Raw genomic sequence first — 15062 nt, 5'->3', positions numbered from 1 at the left:
GAGATGAGGGGCAACTTGAGCCTAGGGTTTGAGCGAGTTCCAGCGCGGACAGGTGCCCCACGGGGAGGGAGGCCCACCCAGCCGGCCAACACACGGAGACGGCCGGGTCTCGGTGGCCAAGGGACGGGAAGTCACGTGCCCATCCATGGTCGAACTGGTCCCCCAGGGTGTGGGAGAAAGGAGGGGCGGGGAGTTAACCCTTCGGCTCAGGAGCCCGGGCGGGGAGGGAGAAATCTTGGGACGGGGGTCACGGGGGACCCGCGGCCACGTTTGGTCTGTGATGTTTCTCATGCACTGACTCCCGCGAGAAGCTGATCTATCTCCAGGCGCACGGCGCCTTCCGCCGGCGCCGTGGCTTAGCTGGTTAAAGCGCCTGTCTAGTAAACAGGAGATCCTGGGTTCGAATCCCAGCGGTGCCTGGGTCCGCAGAAAGTGGTATATTATTGCTCCGAGGGCAACGCGTCTCTCCAATCTTCCCGAAGGGTCTTTCTGTGGCGCCTTTCCAGAGATTCTTATTCTTACCAAGCCGTTTCCACCTCGAGCTTCCGCTCCCGCGCGCTTTTAGCGTGAATCGGCAGGCCGACCCCCACTTCGCTTTCAGGAACCAGGCTGGCGCGGGCATCCCATGCGTTCAAGGGCACGGCGCCCTGGGCTTGGGTTCGGGTTCTACCTCATTTTGTTGGGGCCGTCCTGAGACTCGGGGCAGGGAGCGAGAACGCGAGAACCGCCCCTTCCGCAGGCCTCCGGCGGCTGGCGAGGAGGGGAGGCCCGCACTGCCGCGGGGAGGCGCACGCGCACAGACGTCTCGAGGCGGAGAGGCGGGGCCGGCGGGAGGCGGGCCCGTTGATAGGCAGCTATAGTGGCGCAGGACCCAAGCCGCACGCGGCTGTGATGGCCGAGTGGTTAAGGCGTTGGACTCGAAATCCAATGGGGTCTCCCCGCGCAGGTTCGAATCCTGCTCACAGCGTGCGTACTTTTGGGAGTGGCTATCCTTGCCTTCGGAGGTTCAGAAAGGCCTTTGTTTTTTCTAGCGCCTCCTTCCCCGGGAAGGATCCGGCCTTTATTCTTCGGGATTCAGCCACCCGCGACCAGCCCGCGAGCGCCCCCTCGCGGGCCTTACGCTCTGGCGACCGTGTCCCTGAACCGCGTCTCCGAGTTCCTCCCCGTCACCGAGCCCAAGCACGCTGCTCAGTGCTATACCGCCGGCGTATTCCGCTTCCCTGACCCACGCCCCTGCCCGTCTCCTCCGAGATTGTTTCTGTCTCCCTCCTCTCAACCCCACTCCACGAGGCCCTTCATCTACCACTCCACGTCTCTGTTCTCCTCTTCCGCAAAGCATGTTACCATACACCCACTCTCCCCCATGCCGTCTCCCCATTCTCTCTGGAACCCCCTCTAATCAAGTGCCTCCCCCCACCCCATTCCTCCAAGATGCTCCTGTGAAGTTTACCAAGTGACCGTCGCATTGCTAAACCCATTGATCGCTATTTGGCACCAGCTGACACGGATGCTTACTCTCCCCCTTAGAAACGCTCTCTTCGCTGCCTTCTAGGACACCCTAACTCTTCTGATACTCCTTCTACATCATCAACAGCTCCTACACAGACTCCTTTGGTGGGTCAACACCTTCGGGATCCTTGAATGTCGGAGTGTTCCCACTGGCTCGCTTTTCCAACCTTTTCTCTATCTGTACTCACTCTTATAAATATCAACGAATAACACATTAGTACATCCAGAATGTTCATCTCCGGCTCCAGAACTCTTCCCCGAATTACAGATGCATATATATTATTACCTACTTACCGTTTCCACTTGGATATCTAATAGGGAATCACAAATAAATTGGCCAAACAAATTCTTGGCCTCCCCAAAATGAACGTCACCTGCACTTTCCAGTTCAGTAATGGAAAATTCCATTTCTTCAGTTGGTCAGAGTAAAAGCCTTAGGATCACCCCCGATGCTCTCTCTTTGTCACACACCCACTCCACATCAAATCAGTCACGATTTCTTATTAGAACGGGTTTAAAAAAACGTGACTGCTTGTCAAAACATCACCACTACACCCTGGTCCGAGTCCCCACATCTTGCATCCAGATGGTTACAATAGCCCCTAAATTATTTCCTTGCTTCTTCTCTTCTTCCTCTGAACACATTGGGCTTAGTGATCCTTTTAAAACATACATCAGATTCTGTCCTTCCTCTCTTTGAAGCCTTCCAATGGGATATCAAAATGAATTCATGGCTTTTAATGTGTGTAGATCCAGAAAGAAATGTGTGTGCATACACCACATATAGATATACATATATCTCCTAGCTTGCTCCACTGAGAGAGCCTAGAAGGAAAGATACACAAGAACCAACGAGCACACCAAGTGTCCAGATCTTGGTTACTAAATACCGCGTTCCGCTCGAATGAACCAGGGCTCCTAGGAAAAAAGGCTGGTTCCAGGTTAGGGAATTATAAGACGATCTTGGAACATCTTGTTGCCCAGGAAAGGAAAGAAATGCTCAAAGAATCTCGGGTATCTATTTTAAAAAGAGACCCAACGGCTCAGGGTTACAGTTAAAGGAGGTCCCATTGGCTAAATCTGGGACAATCTGAGCATTAAAATACGATTGTGGTGGACCATGATTCACTGAATCAAGTGAGACTCCAAAGTTCATAACAGGAAAAAGAAATAAAATGGGAAGGAAGGGGATAGCTCTTTTTATATTTTATAGTCAACTGCCCAACTAATAAACGTAGAAACAGTGCTGGAGTTAGAAGTCATCAATGGATACTGGAGTAGTGGTTGAACTTTAATGGGCTGTATGTAGCGAAGAGTCTCAAAGTGTCTTCCCACAAAGTACATATTAATTACTATTCGGGGTGGGGGGCGGTTAATAACTTTACAGTGGACAGATGTGGCCAATGCCATCCAACTGAGTGATCAAAGTCAGCCTCTCGGTATTGAGACAAATTGACACGTGTCTTCTGACGTGATTCAGAAGGACACGCTGTCGCTTCTGGGATGTTCCTGCCCCAAATACATAATCTGAACAACTTGATTCTAACCGTGAAGAGCCATCGGACAAATTAAACGGAAGGACCAGCTCCAAAATCATGCTGGTCTCTTCACAACTGTGAAGATTTAACGATAGATTCTTCTAGATTAAATGAGACCGCAGAGACACAGTAACTAAATGCAACCATGCGATCCTGGACCGCATCTTGGATCAGGACAAAAAAAGCTATTAAGGACATCACTGGAACACTTGAGGAAATTTGAATATGGACTGGGGATTAAATAATGGTATTATATTAACTTTAATATCCTGATACTGATAACTGTACTGTTATGTTACGAATGTCCTTGTTCTTGGGAAAGACACACCCAGTAACTGGGGGCAAGAGGGCCTCATGTCTCCAGTGTACTTCCAAATGGTTCAGAAAGCAAATATTTTCTTTTTCTTTTCTTTTCTTTTCTTTTTTTTAGGTCTGTTTGTTTAAAGAGAGGAACAGCAGGAGTGGAGGAGGGGCAGAAAGAGAGAGGGAGAGAAAGAATCCCAAGCAGGCTCCACGTTGCTAGCCACAGAGCCCCACCCAGGGCTCGATCTCGGGGACCATGAGATCATGACCTGAGCCAAAGCCAGGAGCTGGACCCTCAACCGACTGAGCCACCCAAGCAACCCTGGAAAGTGAGTATTTTCTATCCATGCTGTCTTTGCAGAGAAATGACAAAGCAAATGGGACAAACGGAAACAATGGGCTTTTGCGGAGGTTTGACATTATATAGCAATTAAAAATGCTAGAAATAGAACAAAACAAAAAAGCGGGGGGGGGGGCGGGCAGGAAGAAGCCCTCCAAAGCCTTCTCATCTCTTTAGGAGTGGGAGAGTCCTGCCCAAGTCCTTCCCGGGAAACCGGGAAACGGCCTAGAAGGTCCTAGCCGATCAGTGCCCCCGCCCCGTCTCTCTCTCTGATCTCAACTCCCGAACTACCGTCACCGGCCAGAGGCTGCCCTCTGCTCCTTGGACCAGTTAGGCGTGTTTTCCCTCAAAGCTTTCCTGCCGGCTGGTCTCTGCCTGGAGCGCCCTTCCCAGAGGCGTCCCAGTAGCTTTTGCTCTCACCTCTTAAATTTCACCTTCTCAATGAATCTTTCTCTGAGAGTACAATTTCCACTCTCTACCCCCTTGCTTCACTTGTCTCCACCGCACTTACCACCGTTGGACACATCGGTTTTACACAACGTTCATCGGCCCGGTTCCCCTACAAGAACCGTTGGCCCCCTAAGGGAACAAAAGGATGAGCCTGTCTTGTTTTGGATTACTTGGGGTCTTCTGTCCTGATTCTTCCTTTGGCCCAGGGGCCTGGTCCTCCTACTTCCCAACCCCCAACCTCCCAACCCCCCCCCCAGGACCCAACCCTCCAGGAACTCCCCCTACCCAGGACCCAGGGGGGGTCCCAGGAAGCCAGCCTCCCCTTTGAAGAACAAAGAGGGAGGAGCTGAGTCTTGGAGCCCTGGCCTGGGGAGACGTCTCAGCGGGGGAGGGGAAGCCCGGACACTTCACCAGCTGCGCTGTCTCAGTTCCCGGCCGCCTCCCTAGGGGCCCAGCGCGTGTGGGACACGAGCTCCCCTCCCCCAAGCCCAGATGAGGCCCGCTGTTGAGAGGGAGGCCAGGAAGAGGCTGGAGGCCCGGATGCCCAGACGCACACCAGGTGCAAGGACACGCACCCAGGTCCACGGGGGCGCACGCACCCCCCCCACCCCCCACCCCCCGAAACACTGGGCATCCGCCTGGAGGGTGGCCTCACAGCCACGTGATCCTTATCGGCACAGGAGCAACGGCCGGAGAAAATCAGAAAATCGTGCAGCCCCATGCCAACTGGGCCCCAGTTTGGGGAGCCTGAAGACTCCCACGGTTTGGAGAGAGGCTTTTAAGGAAAAGAATACAAAGGTGGGTACACAAGTCGTTACTTAGAGCGAAACGAGATCACGGCAACTTACAAGTTGAAAACGCTGGCAGAGGTCACGAAGTCCAGAAACCCCGCTTTCTATGTGTGCTCCCGACCTGCTGGCCCATCCCTATCACACCTCCACAGACGAGCTGCTGGTTCCTTTTCAAATTTTGCTTCTCGCCTGCCATCCACGTGCTTAGAGTGACGCGAGCCACTAGACACATTCCCATCGCACGTGTCTCGTGGCTTTGGGCCTTCATGGCACGAAGCCCCGTGACGGACACAGGTGATGATGGCAGCTTCCCGGAAACCCTTCCGACACCCGGGGTAGCCAGGCTGACTGATCCCATACCTGGATCCCCAAACTGGCCGCAGCCACTCCAACGCGCCAGAGGCAGGCAGAGCGGGAAGAGACAGAGAGGTCTTTACCATTTACAGTTAAAACGTCTCACTTTCGCAGGTGTCCCAGAAGCATACGGCCCGGTGAATGCATCGCTAGGGCCCTTCCAGGAGCCTGTGGGGGGAAGCGAGGGGGCTTCTGAAGCATGCACTTAATTCTCCTCGTGGTGAAATTGGCCTCTGAACTTGAGACTTTTGATCCCACATCTGCAACCGACTCTCCACCTGCCTAGAAGTCCTACTATTCTGGCCCCCCGAGGTTTGGCCGCCTCTCCAAAATGACCGCATCACACCCTCTTTCTCCTCAAACCTCCTGAGCCCTCTCCCTTCCAGCAGCGAGCCTGACTCGTGTTTCTCGGAGGAAAGGAGAACCCGTGTCACCCTTCCTGCACCCCAACTGACGCACGCCCTTAGTTTCCTCCCATCTCCCTGTGGGTGAGGAGTCTCCCCTACCACCTGAGGCTGAGTTTCCTACCTGGTCCTGGAGTCTCCCGGCCCCCCCGCCCCTGCCCTCCTGCACCCCTCCACCTCCCAAGAGCAGCCCGGGGCACCTGTGCCCCTACGGGCCACACCGCATTCCGCTCACCGTTCACAGCAGAACTGGATGGAGAGGTCTGCTTGATGGAAGGCCGCGGTCTGCGTGCCTTCAGTCCCATTCTTCCATCAACCCACCCGAGCTGACCCAGGGGCCTGGGTCATACGCCCACTGCTCCTCCTTTCCCAAATTCTGTCCCAGGGGACACTGGCCCCCTTCTCGTCGCTACCAACCCCCTAGGCGCTTTGCCAATTCATCCTCCTCAGCCTGGACTGCAATTGTTGGGGTGCCCCAGGGCTCCTTGCTCCAGCCCCTCTCCAAGCCGCCTCTCTCCCCGCCTCTGTCCCCATATTTACCTTCTATCTCTGACCCCCAACTTTCTACATCCCTGGCCTACCTGTGATTTCCGCTCTGATGTCTAAGGGGATCTCAACCGACCAAACTTTCCCCACGGCCCCACTGCCCTGGTGCCTCTCATCTCCATAAAAGGCACCACCAACCTCCCAGTGACTGAAGCCCAAACTCCAGAGGGAGCCCATTCACGTGTCTCGCCCCGGCCACCACCTCACGCGAGCCGCCATCACATCACGTCAGGCCTAGGAGGCCGCTCCTGCAACCCAAATGTCGTCCCTGCTCCCAATTTCACAGGGCAGCTGAAGCGGTCATTTTAAAACAGAAGTCGGCGAACATGGCTTTCCTGATGAAAACCCTCCCTCGCCTCCCATTGCCCTCAAGAATAAAATCCAAAGTCATTTCCGAGCTTGCAAAGCCCTGCGTGGTGCGCCATGCCTGCCTCCCCGTTTTTTACCTCTGATGTACTCCAAATCCTCCCGCCCAGGAACCCTGGCCCTCTTTCTCGAGGGCCCACCCGCAAATTCCATTCCTGCCTCAGAGCCTTTGCACCTGCTGTTTCCTTTCGCCTGTTTCTTCCTTGGCCTTAAATACCATCTCTTCCTCCAGTTGGTTTCTGACCATCCAGAGGAAAGCAGCACTTTACTCTCAAGCCATTGCCATGTCCGGTTGTCCCCCCCGCTCCCCCCCCCCCCCCCCCCCCCCCCCCCCCCCCCCCCCCCCCCCCCCCCCCCCCCCCCCCCCCGCCCATGACCATCTGATGTTTTATTTTCTACGCTCCCCTCCCCACAAGATGTAGGGCTTCGGGAGAGCCCTAACCATACTTGGCACACCGAGGCACTCCATAAATATCGACTGAATGAGTAACAGAGAGGCTGTGCACACATATGTACAGATGCCCAGATTGTCGCACAGTGTCCTTCTGGGAGTCGCTATCGCGCCTGAGTAGAGAAGAGAGCATCCCTGGTCACTGACACAATCCAGAGACACGAGACCCGCAGCCGAAACAGGTTGAGAGAGACAGGAGGCAGAAACCGGAGGCGGAGACACAGACGCAGGGCGAGCTCCAGACAGAGACCCAGACTCCGCGAACCAGGGACCCGGGCCCGCGGAAGCCCGGGTAGGGGCGCGGAGGGAGGCCAGCGGGCAGCAGCGCGGCAGGCCGGGGCCCAGGGTCGCCCCCGCCCTCTCCCGCCTCCCCTCTGCTCACAAGTGGCCGCCGGCAGCTGGCGGGGGACACCCGGCCGCCCGCCGGCCCCGACGCGTGCGGGATCAAAGCGGCCGGGAAGGGGCGGGGCGGGAGGTGGCGGGGTCGGGGCGGGGAGGGACGGAGGTGTGAGCGAGCTTCCCAGGGGCTGGCAGGAGCGTGGGAGCGCAGAGTGCCGGGAGGCGACAGAGACCCGGAGAGACGAGAGAGATGAGAGACCCGGGCGCGCCGGAGAGACCCGGAGCTAGAGACGCACGGAGACAGCTGGAGACCGAGAGAGGGCGCACGGCCGTCGTCGCTAAGACAGCTGGCTGGAACGCGAGAGATGCCGAGATAGAGACGCCGGGGCGGCCGCGGGGGCGCAGAAAGACCGCGATAGCAGGAAGACCAGGACCCACGGACTTAGAAAAAGAAAGCGCAGTTCAGGGAGGACAGAAAATGGAGAGGGCGAGGAAGAGCAATGGCCGGAAGGGCCCGGGACTTAGGGCGCGTAGGGCGGGAAGGCCTCGCCCCTCCCCCGCGGAGGGTGGGAGGACCCCCGGGGCAGGGATCCAAGCGGCGTGTCCTTTCTCAGGGTGACGCCTGCGGAGATGCGGGGCCGGGGGCGGAGGGAGGGGTGTGGAAGGCCGCAGGACTCGCGGGCTGGGAGGACGGCAGTGGGAGGACTTTCGGCCTCCGGATCTCCATCCAGAGCGTCAAGCTCTACCTTATGGTAAAGAAGATGAGTTAAATAGACAAACTTCTCAGGCAGATTTCTTCCCCATTTGGGGCCAACGGGAGGGAAAAAAAAAAAAAAAAGAAGTCAGCGTGTGCATTGGCCGGGAATCGAACCCGGGCCTCCCGCGTGGCAGGCGAGAATTCTACCACTGAACCACCAATGCAGGCGACAGCTAGCCCTTGGTGGCCCTACCTGAACTTGTAAGACGTTGAGGCCACCGCGGTCCGGGAGAAGGTGTGGGCCAGGGGCTCAGCGAAGGAGCGGCCCGAATAGCTGACGTGGGTGGAGCGCCAGGCCATCCTTCCTCCCGCCCGGATCCGGCCGCCGGGCCATAAAGTGGCCCCATATGGCCGGGGGGCGGCCCCACACCCGGGTGCGAACAGCCCGGGGCCCCGAGCCTCGCGTGCAGGTGAGAAAAACTCCGCCCGAGCGCAGGTTCCCAAGGAGGGGGGCGACGGGGGCTGCCGGGAGCCACACATCTGCGGTCCCATTTGGCCCAGGTAGGGGGGAGGTGGGATGTGCTGGCGGCCCTGACCCCAAATGGGAGCACTCTCCCCAAGGTCTGTGTCTCTCCGGGCTCGGGCTTTGGCAGGGCAGGCTGCGGGGCAGGGAGGGGGGTGGGGAGAAAGAAAGAAAGCGGGGGGGGGGGGAGAAACCCAACAACACAACGTGTGGAGAGGCCCTGGGACGGCTCGGAAGGCCTCACCCGCCTCTGACTGCGCAGCTTATCTTCCAACCGGTCTGCAGTCTTGTCTTTCCGTGTCCTTGTCCGGGGCCGTCTGGTTGTCCCGTTAAATCTCTGCTTTTTTTCTTCTCAGACACTTTATCCTGAAGCCTCCGACTGTTCACGCATCATTCTGCAGAGGGTCATGTTCTTGGTTTGAGGTGGGTATTGATCCCTTTTTGTATCTCTTTCTGGTCCCTAAAAAACCCAAAACAAAACCTGTCGGGTCCCTGGTCCCCTATCCTCACGGGGGTCCCCGGGGAGCAAGCGGCACGAGCACGAGCACTCCTTGTGTCCCGTGTCCTGGCAGACAAAGGCCTGGATCTCCTATAATTAGTTTTGAGTCAAATACTTCTAAGTGGATAGGTCTCTCCACCTCCTGCTCCAAGCCTTGCTTCCTTTTTTTCTTCGAGGGTCCCCTTCCTCCCCAGTCCAGCCATCCGTCTGTATGACCCTTTCCCCAGCTCCTACTTCGCTCTGCCTTTGTAATTGCTGCTTGGTAACACATCCTCTTTTGCACTGGATCCGCTGGGTCTCTAGTACGTATCTCAGTATGGATCCCCTAAGCCTAGACCGGTGCGCGCAATGTGGGGGGGGGGGGGGGGAATGGAATTAAGATTCGCTTAGATCGAACTGCGCGTCTCTTTTGCCTCCAGGCAGAGCCCCAGTTGAATTGGACAGAGCCACCCAGCGGGAGGCGAATTTGGGGTGAAGGTGTATAAGATCCAGTCTGGAGGGTTGAGGGGTGCCAACTTTTATTTCAGGGTCGGTGGGGGAACAGTGAGCTCCCAAGAAAGCCTCGTTTGGTTGGTGGAGGAGGGGAACTCGGAACTTCATTCCAGAGTCCTGTCCCCAAAGCTCTTCAACTCCCTCTCTCCCTAATAACCTCTCCCTTCAGCGGAGTCCCGCCTCATTATACAGCCTTAGGGTCCTTAAATCAGCCAATGCTGCCTTGGCCCCTCATTTCCCACACTCCTAGGTCAGTTTCATTTCTTCCCCTCCCCCCTTGCGCTCCTCCCCTTTCCGGGAGCCTGGTGCTCCTGGCCTAGCGGAGGGGGATCCGGGGGCCGAAGGGGGCGGGCCCGGCTCCAACCCCCACCCCACCCAACTCAGGAGCTGCGGGATATAAGGTGCAAGGCCGGCTTGGGCTCGGTCCACACCAGGGTCCGGAGGAGCGATGGTCACTCGGGATCGAGCGGAGAATAGGGACGGCCCCAAGGTGAGAGGTGAGGGGAGGGAGCAGAGGTCCCTGGTCCGGCCAGGGGACCGCGTCCCTGAGACCCTGGGTGAGGGAAGAGGCTGGAGACGCAGGGTTGGAAAGGGGAGAGGTGTGCGCGCGGGGGACCCAAGGAACCAGGAGCTGGGAAGGAAGCGGCGAAGATGGGGATTGGGGATGGGGTCAGAGCAGGGGCTGCGTGGGCGGCAGTACTGGTCTTGGGTTTGGGTGATGGGATTTGGCACCTTGCGGCTTGCAAGGCGTGGGAGGGGGCCGGAATTCGAGTGGAATAAATAAGGGGGGCTCAAGCTAAGGGAGGTGGGTGGAAACGAAAAGCGGGGAGGATAGGCACTTGCTCCGCGCGTGCTGCGCGAGCCAGAGCTGACCCAGTGCAGCCTTATAGAGAAGGCCGGGAAGGCATTGGCCCCAGAGGCCCGACCTCGGGAGGAAGATTTTAGAACCAGTGGAGAAAGACGACTGCATAGACGGGCTAGCGGGAGAAGAGGCGCGGTAGCCCCGAGTATCTCCCTTTTTACATTCAGGGCCGCCGACTCAGAGGCCGGCACCTTGCGGCCACGTGTCCACGTGTCTGGGCGCAAAGAGCCCCCCCCCCCAAGTTCTCCACTGAGACAGAGACACTGCACGAGACGGAGACGTAGAGAGAAAAGAGGAGGAGGAGAGACACAGACAGGGGAGGAGGGAGGACAAGACAGAGAGGAGAATGCAGAAGACCCGGGAGAGAGAGGAGGCGAGCTACAGAAATTGACCCTAGGGGCTTTGGGAGGGGGAGCGGAGAGGGACCCGATGGGCCTGGCCCTAGGCACTCGTTGGGGTCTTGGGGAAGGGGTGGGCACGGGACCGACCCGGCGGCGGGACCCAAACGCCGGCGCGGCCGCGCTGAGTCTCGGTCCGGTCGGCCAGCTCTCCCTTTCCTGCCGGTCGCAGATGCTGAAGCCGCTTGTGGAGAAGCGGCGCCGGGACCGCATCAACCGCAGCCTGGAAGAGCTGAGGCTCCTGCTGTTGGAGCAGACCCGGGACCAGGTCAGTCCTTCTGCCGTCCCCAGACCCCCAGGCATCCGGTCTTCGCGTCCCAGGGCTTCCTACTGGGGTGGGGACACGTGCTGCACTGGCGACCCTGGCCCCAAGGCATCCCGACCCGAGCCCCGCCTTTGGAGTCCCATCCCAGACCCCCTCTCGCTCTCAGAACGTGCTCTTCATGGCCACCCCTGGGGTCTGTAAGTTTCACACCCGGCTCTGTAAATTTCACTCCCAGGGTGGGTCAGTCTTCCACCTCTGGGGTCTGTGAATGCTCCCTCCTCTTTCCCCGCACCCGCTCCAACGGCCTGCAGGGTGGTTAATTTCAGTCCCTGGGGTTTGCTGTTCACAATCCGCTCCTCAACTCTGGGTGGGCTTCACCCCCTCGGGTTGGACGCTCCAGGCTCGAGGTTTCCCAGGGCCGTTCCTCGTCATCTCCACTCCGCATTCGGTCGGTCGCGCGCTCCGTGAGCGGCGCGCAAACGCGATCGGGGGCACCCCCAGCTCCCGCATTCCCCCCTCCCTTCTTCCCCCTGCCACTTCCCCCTCTCTCCCCACCCCTTTCTGTCTTTGCGCCCTCCCCCTCCCGTCTGTAGAACCTCCGCAACCCGAAGCTGGAGAAAGCAGAGATACTGGAGTTCGCCGTGGGCTACTTGAGGGAGCGGAGCCGGGTGGAGCCCCCGGGTACAGCGCGGGGGGGTGGGGCAGCGGAGGGCGGGAGGGGGGATTCACGGAGGCCCGGGGCCGGGGTAGCTGGGGCGGACCCTGCGATGGACGGTGGGCTTGGGGAGCGGTAGGCTCTGCTCCGAGGCGAGGTTAATAACACCCGCGCGTGTCTGTCTCTGTGTCTCCCTCATTTTCTCCCTCTGTCCGTCCTTCTGGGTCTCTGTCTCTGTGCGTCTGTCGGGCTTCGGTTATCTCTGCGCCCCGCCCCTTCCCTCGCCCTTGCTGGGTCCCTGCCCTGCCCGCCCGTCCTCCCGCCGGCCGCGGCTCCAGGGGTTCCCCGGTCCCCAGCCCAGGACGCCGAGGCGCTCGCCAGCTGCTACCTGTCCGGCTTCCGCGAGTGCCTGCTCCGCCTGGCGGCCTTCGCGCACGACGCCAGCCCGGCCGCCCGCGCCCAGCTCTTCTCCGCGCTGCACGTCTACCTGCGCCCCAAGCCGCCCCGACTGGAGCCGGTAGATCCGAGGCCCCAGGCGCCGCGCCCACCGCTGGACCCCGCCGCCCCGGTGCCCGGCCCCGCGCTGCACCAGCGCCCCCCAGTGCACCAGGGCCCCCTTAGCCCGCGCTGCGCCTGGTCCCCGTCCCCCTGTTCCCCCCGCGCCGGGGATCCCGGCGCGCCGGCGCCCCTCACCGGACTGCTGCCGCCGCCGCCGCCGCCGCCGCCGCACAGACAAGACGGGGCGCCCAAGGCCCCGCCGCCCCCGCCGCCCGCCTTCTGGAGACCTTGGCCCTGAGCTTTGCGGGGGGTGGGGGTGGGGGTGGGGGCTGGGGGTGAGGTAGAGACTCCAGCCCGAGGGCAGCAGAGGGACCCGGGCGTCGGGGCGAGCAGGTGTTGGGGAGGGCGGCGGGGCGCGCGGGCGCAGCGCGCGGGTGAGATGTGGTCTATATTAGAGTATCTATATAAATATATATTTCCCCGGTTTCTGTCCCTTTTCCCTGCCCCCTTTGCGACTAGGATTGTACCCTCTCTGCCCCCGGCCCAGACCCAGCCCCTTCCCGAGTCCTTAGTGCATGGAATAAAGTGGTTATTCAATCCCCGTGTGTCCCCGAGCCAGGGGCCTGCCTTTATCTCGGCGTCCACGCCCACTTCTGTCTCCCTTTCCTTCTGTTTCCCGCCCCTCCCCCCAGTCTTGCTCTCCATGGCCCAAGCCCCGGGGCAGACAGGTAAGTAAAGAAGAGAGCAGAGCGGAGACTGAGGTTGGAGCTTGAAACCAGGTGGAAAACACTGAAATAGGGTAGGGGGAGAAGGGGATGGGAGCCTTTAAGAAAAAGTCGGAGAGAGAGGGGAGGGGGGGAACAAAAAAAACGTGAAATAAAATCGACTCTGGTGGGATTCGAACCCACAACCTTTGAATCGCTCTTTCGTCACTAGAAGTCCAATGCGCTATCCATTGCGCCACAGAGCCACCTGGCGGGCGGCGGCGTCTGACGGCTTACGGGTACTAGCATGGGGGTGGGGGGGTGGGGGGGGGGCGGGGAGGGAGAGGGGTGTGAGGGCTCTGGGCGGGGCATGCCAGGAGCGCCCGGTTGCGACCTCGCAGGCCTGCCTGGGAGAAGTAGCGGGACAAAAGCACGTGAGCCAGGTGGGAGTGCGGACGCGCACGGGTGGAAGAAACGGGGACAGAGAGCAACCGAATGTGAGCGAGCACAGAGCTGCGGCTGCCCGCTTGGGGGATGCTCCCGGCCCAGACGCACCCCACTCCCAGATGCGGCCCCATCCAGGAAAATAAACTTGTGTCGTTGTAAAACATCGGTGTGTCTCTTATTTCCTCCGGCCGGGCCGTTTCGCCGTCCACTGCTTCTCGGTCCGCGATCTCCCAAGAGGGCCGGCCGGCCGGCCGATCTAATACAACCATCCCGAGCCCGGGGTCTCCTTCTAGTCTCTTAGGAGGACTACAGGGAGGACTATCTTCCACGCAGGTAGCGTGGCCGAGCGGTCTAAGGCGCTGGATTTAGGCTCCAGTCTCTTCGGAGGCGTGGGTTCGAATCCCACCGCTGCCAAGATGGAGTTTTTCTGGTGGCCTGTGTACCCCCATGTAGAAGTCCTGACCGCCCCCCGCCGCCCCGGTGGGACGCCCCCCTTGTTTTTACGAGGACTCCTTGCAGCCAAGCCACCACCGCCTTCCACTCTCTGGTATTCCAGACCGCCTCGGGTTGTGTCAGCCAAGACCTGATGGGACCTGCGGAAGCAACCTCAAGTTCCTCATAGCTGATCTGTGCCTAAACGTGTCCTCAAATACCAGTAGCTCCCAAGACTAGCGCAACTTACTATACATTCAAGCGACGGCTGTATGTTCTGACGGTGTGCTGGAGGCTCCGACTACCTGGTCTGTTTTTAAAAACAAAGGACAGCATCCTCGCTGGCTTTTCAGACCCTCTCAGGTGACGAATGAGGCTCCTGCCCCAAGCTCATAAATATAACAGCACTCCGGTGGTACAAAACCTAAGGTTCCACCGAGATTTGAACTCGGATCGCTGGATTCAGAGTCCAGAGTGCTAACCATTACACCATGGAACCCACTCGCGCTCGGCCTTCTTTGAGAGGGTACATATTACTGATATTCTCATTTTGCGTCTCTGCCATTCACAGAAAACGGAAACACAAATACCTGCTGGAGGCGGTGGACCCCCGCCTTGGAGCACCTGAACTGTGAATGGACACGTGCTGTGAAGGAAAAACTACGCACCGTAGTTACAAGACATAGTACGTACTGAAAAGAACATCGTTAAAATTTCATTAACAATTTTAAAATATCGAGTAGGTGTTAAAATGATAAGATTTCAATGGGTTAAATAAAATGTGTTGTGAAAATTAATTTCGCCCGGTTCTTTTTACTTTCCAATGTGGCTGACTGGAAAACTTAAATTCGCATAAAACATGTCTGCTTTCCCTCCACTGTCTATCTATCGTTCGTTCTACTTTCTGAAAAGTAAAATCCCGACGGGGTTACTCTCATTTCATTTTTAAAGTCATGTCACAGCATTTTCGTTACCCTTTTTTTTCCTTCGTTTTGTTTTAAAGGAATACAGAGATTAGTTGTATTTAAAAAGAGCTGTAGGTTCCTACGGGGGGGAAGGAAAAGAAAGAAAAAGCGAGACGCCCGAACAGGGACTTGAACCCTGGACCCTCAGATTAAAAGTCTGATGCTCTACCGACTGAGCTATCCGGGCTCTTCCTAGAGAGCTGCTCTGCTACTTATATGAGCTGTGCGTCTGCG

The 15062-nt window shown here is 58.3% G+C and overlaps 1 protein-coding gene, 1 long non-coding RNA gene and 7 other non-coding genes across 12 annotated transcripts; 5 read left to right on the top strand and 4 right to left on the bottom strand.

Moving 5' to 3' along the window:
* The first annotated feature begins 345 nt into the window (after nt 1-345).
* Nucleotides 346-419, top strand: TRNAT-AGU. The gene has a single exon. It is a non-coding gene; the product is annotated as a tRNA-Thr (tRNA).
* A 466-nt stretch (nt 420-885) lies between these two features.
* Nucleotides 886-967, top strand: TRNAS-CGA. The gene has a single exon. It is a non-coding gene; the product is annotated as a tRNA-Ser (tRNA).
* Nucleotides 968-7568: 6601 nt separating this feature from the next.
* HES7 (hes family bHLH transcription factor 7) lies at nt 7569-12581 on the top strand. Of its 4 annotated transcripts, XM_045490303.1 has the most exons (6): nt 7569-8558; nt 8968-9034; nt 9287-9412; nt 11035-11130; nt 11721-11808; nt 12121-12581. In XM_045490303.1, the coding sequence occupies exons 4-6, from the start codon at nt 11035-11037 to the stop codon at nt 12576-12578; spliced, it is 642 nt and encodes a 213-aa protein (XP_045346259.1). In that variant the 5' UTR covers nt 7569-8558; nt 8968-9034; nt 9287-9412; the 3' UTR covers nt 12579-12581. The 4 variants fall into 4 exon arrangements, with proteins under 4 accessions (XP_045346259.1, XP_045346260.1, XP_045346261.1 ...); XM_045490304.1 differs by lacking the exon at nt 9287-9412; XM_045490305.1 differs by lacking the exons at nt 7569-8558; nt 8968-9034 and having other exon boundaries at nt 9041-9412.
* TRNAG-GCC lies at nt 8242-8312 on the bottom strand. Its single transcript has one exon. It is a non-coding gene; the product is annotated as a tRNA-Gly (tRNA).
* An 8-nt stretch (nt 12582-12589) lies between the features above and the next one.
* On the top strand, nt 12590-13594 carry LOC123604349. The gene is made up of 2 exons (XR_006715297.1): nt 12590-13283; nt 13386-13594. It is a non-coding gene; the product is annotated as an uncharacterized LOC123604349 (long non-coding RNA).
* TRNAR-UCU lies at nt 13164-13250 on the bottom strand. Its single transcript is given in 2 exon segments — nt 13164-13199; nt 13214-13250. It is a non-coding gene; the product is annotated as a tRNA-Arg (tRNA).
* A 169-nt stretch (nt 13595-13763) lies between the features above and the next one.
* TRNAL-UAG lies at nt 13764-13845 on the top strand. Its single transcript has one exon. It is a non-coding gene; the product is annotated as a tRNA-Leu (tRNA).
* Nucleotides 13846-14290: 445 nt separating this feature from the next.
* TRNAQ-CUG lies at nt 14291-14362 on the bottom strand. The gene has a single exon. It is a non-coding gene; the product is annotated as a tRNA-Gln (tRNA).
* Nucleotides 14363-14942: 580 nt separating this feature from the next.
* On the bottom strand, nt 14943-15015 carry TRNAK-UUU. Its single transcript has one exon. It is a non-coding gene; the product is annotated as a tRNA-Lys (tRNA).
* Between the last annotated feature and the right edge of the window lie 47 nt (nt 15016-15062).

This window comes from Leopardus geoffroyi, chromosome E1 (assembly GCF_018350155.1).
Source record: "Leopardus geoffroyi isolate Oge1 chromosome E1, O.geoffroyi_Oge1_pat1.0, whole genome shotgun sequence".
Taxonomy (NCBI): domain Eukaryota; kingdom Metazoa; phylum Chordata; class Mammalia; order Carnivora; family Felidae; genus Leopardus; species Leopardus geoffroyi.
This window is presented reverse-complemented; position numbering and strand designations above follow the sequence as displayed.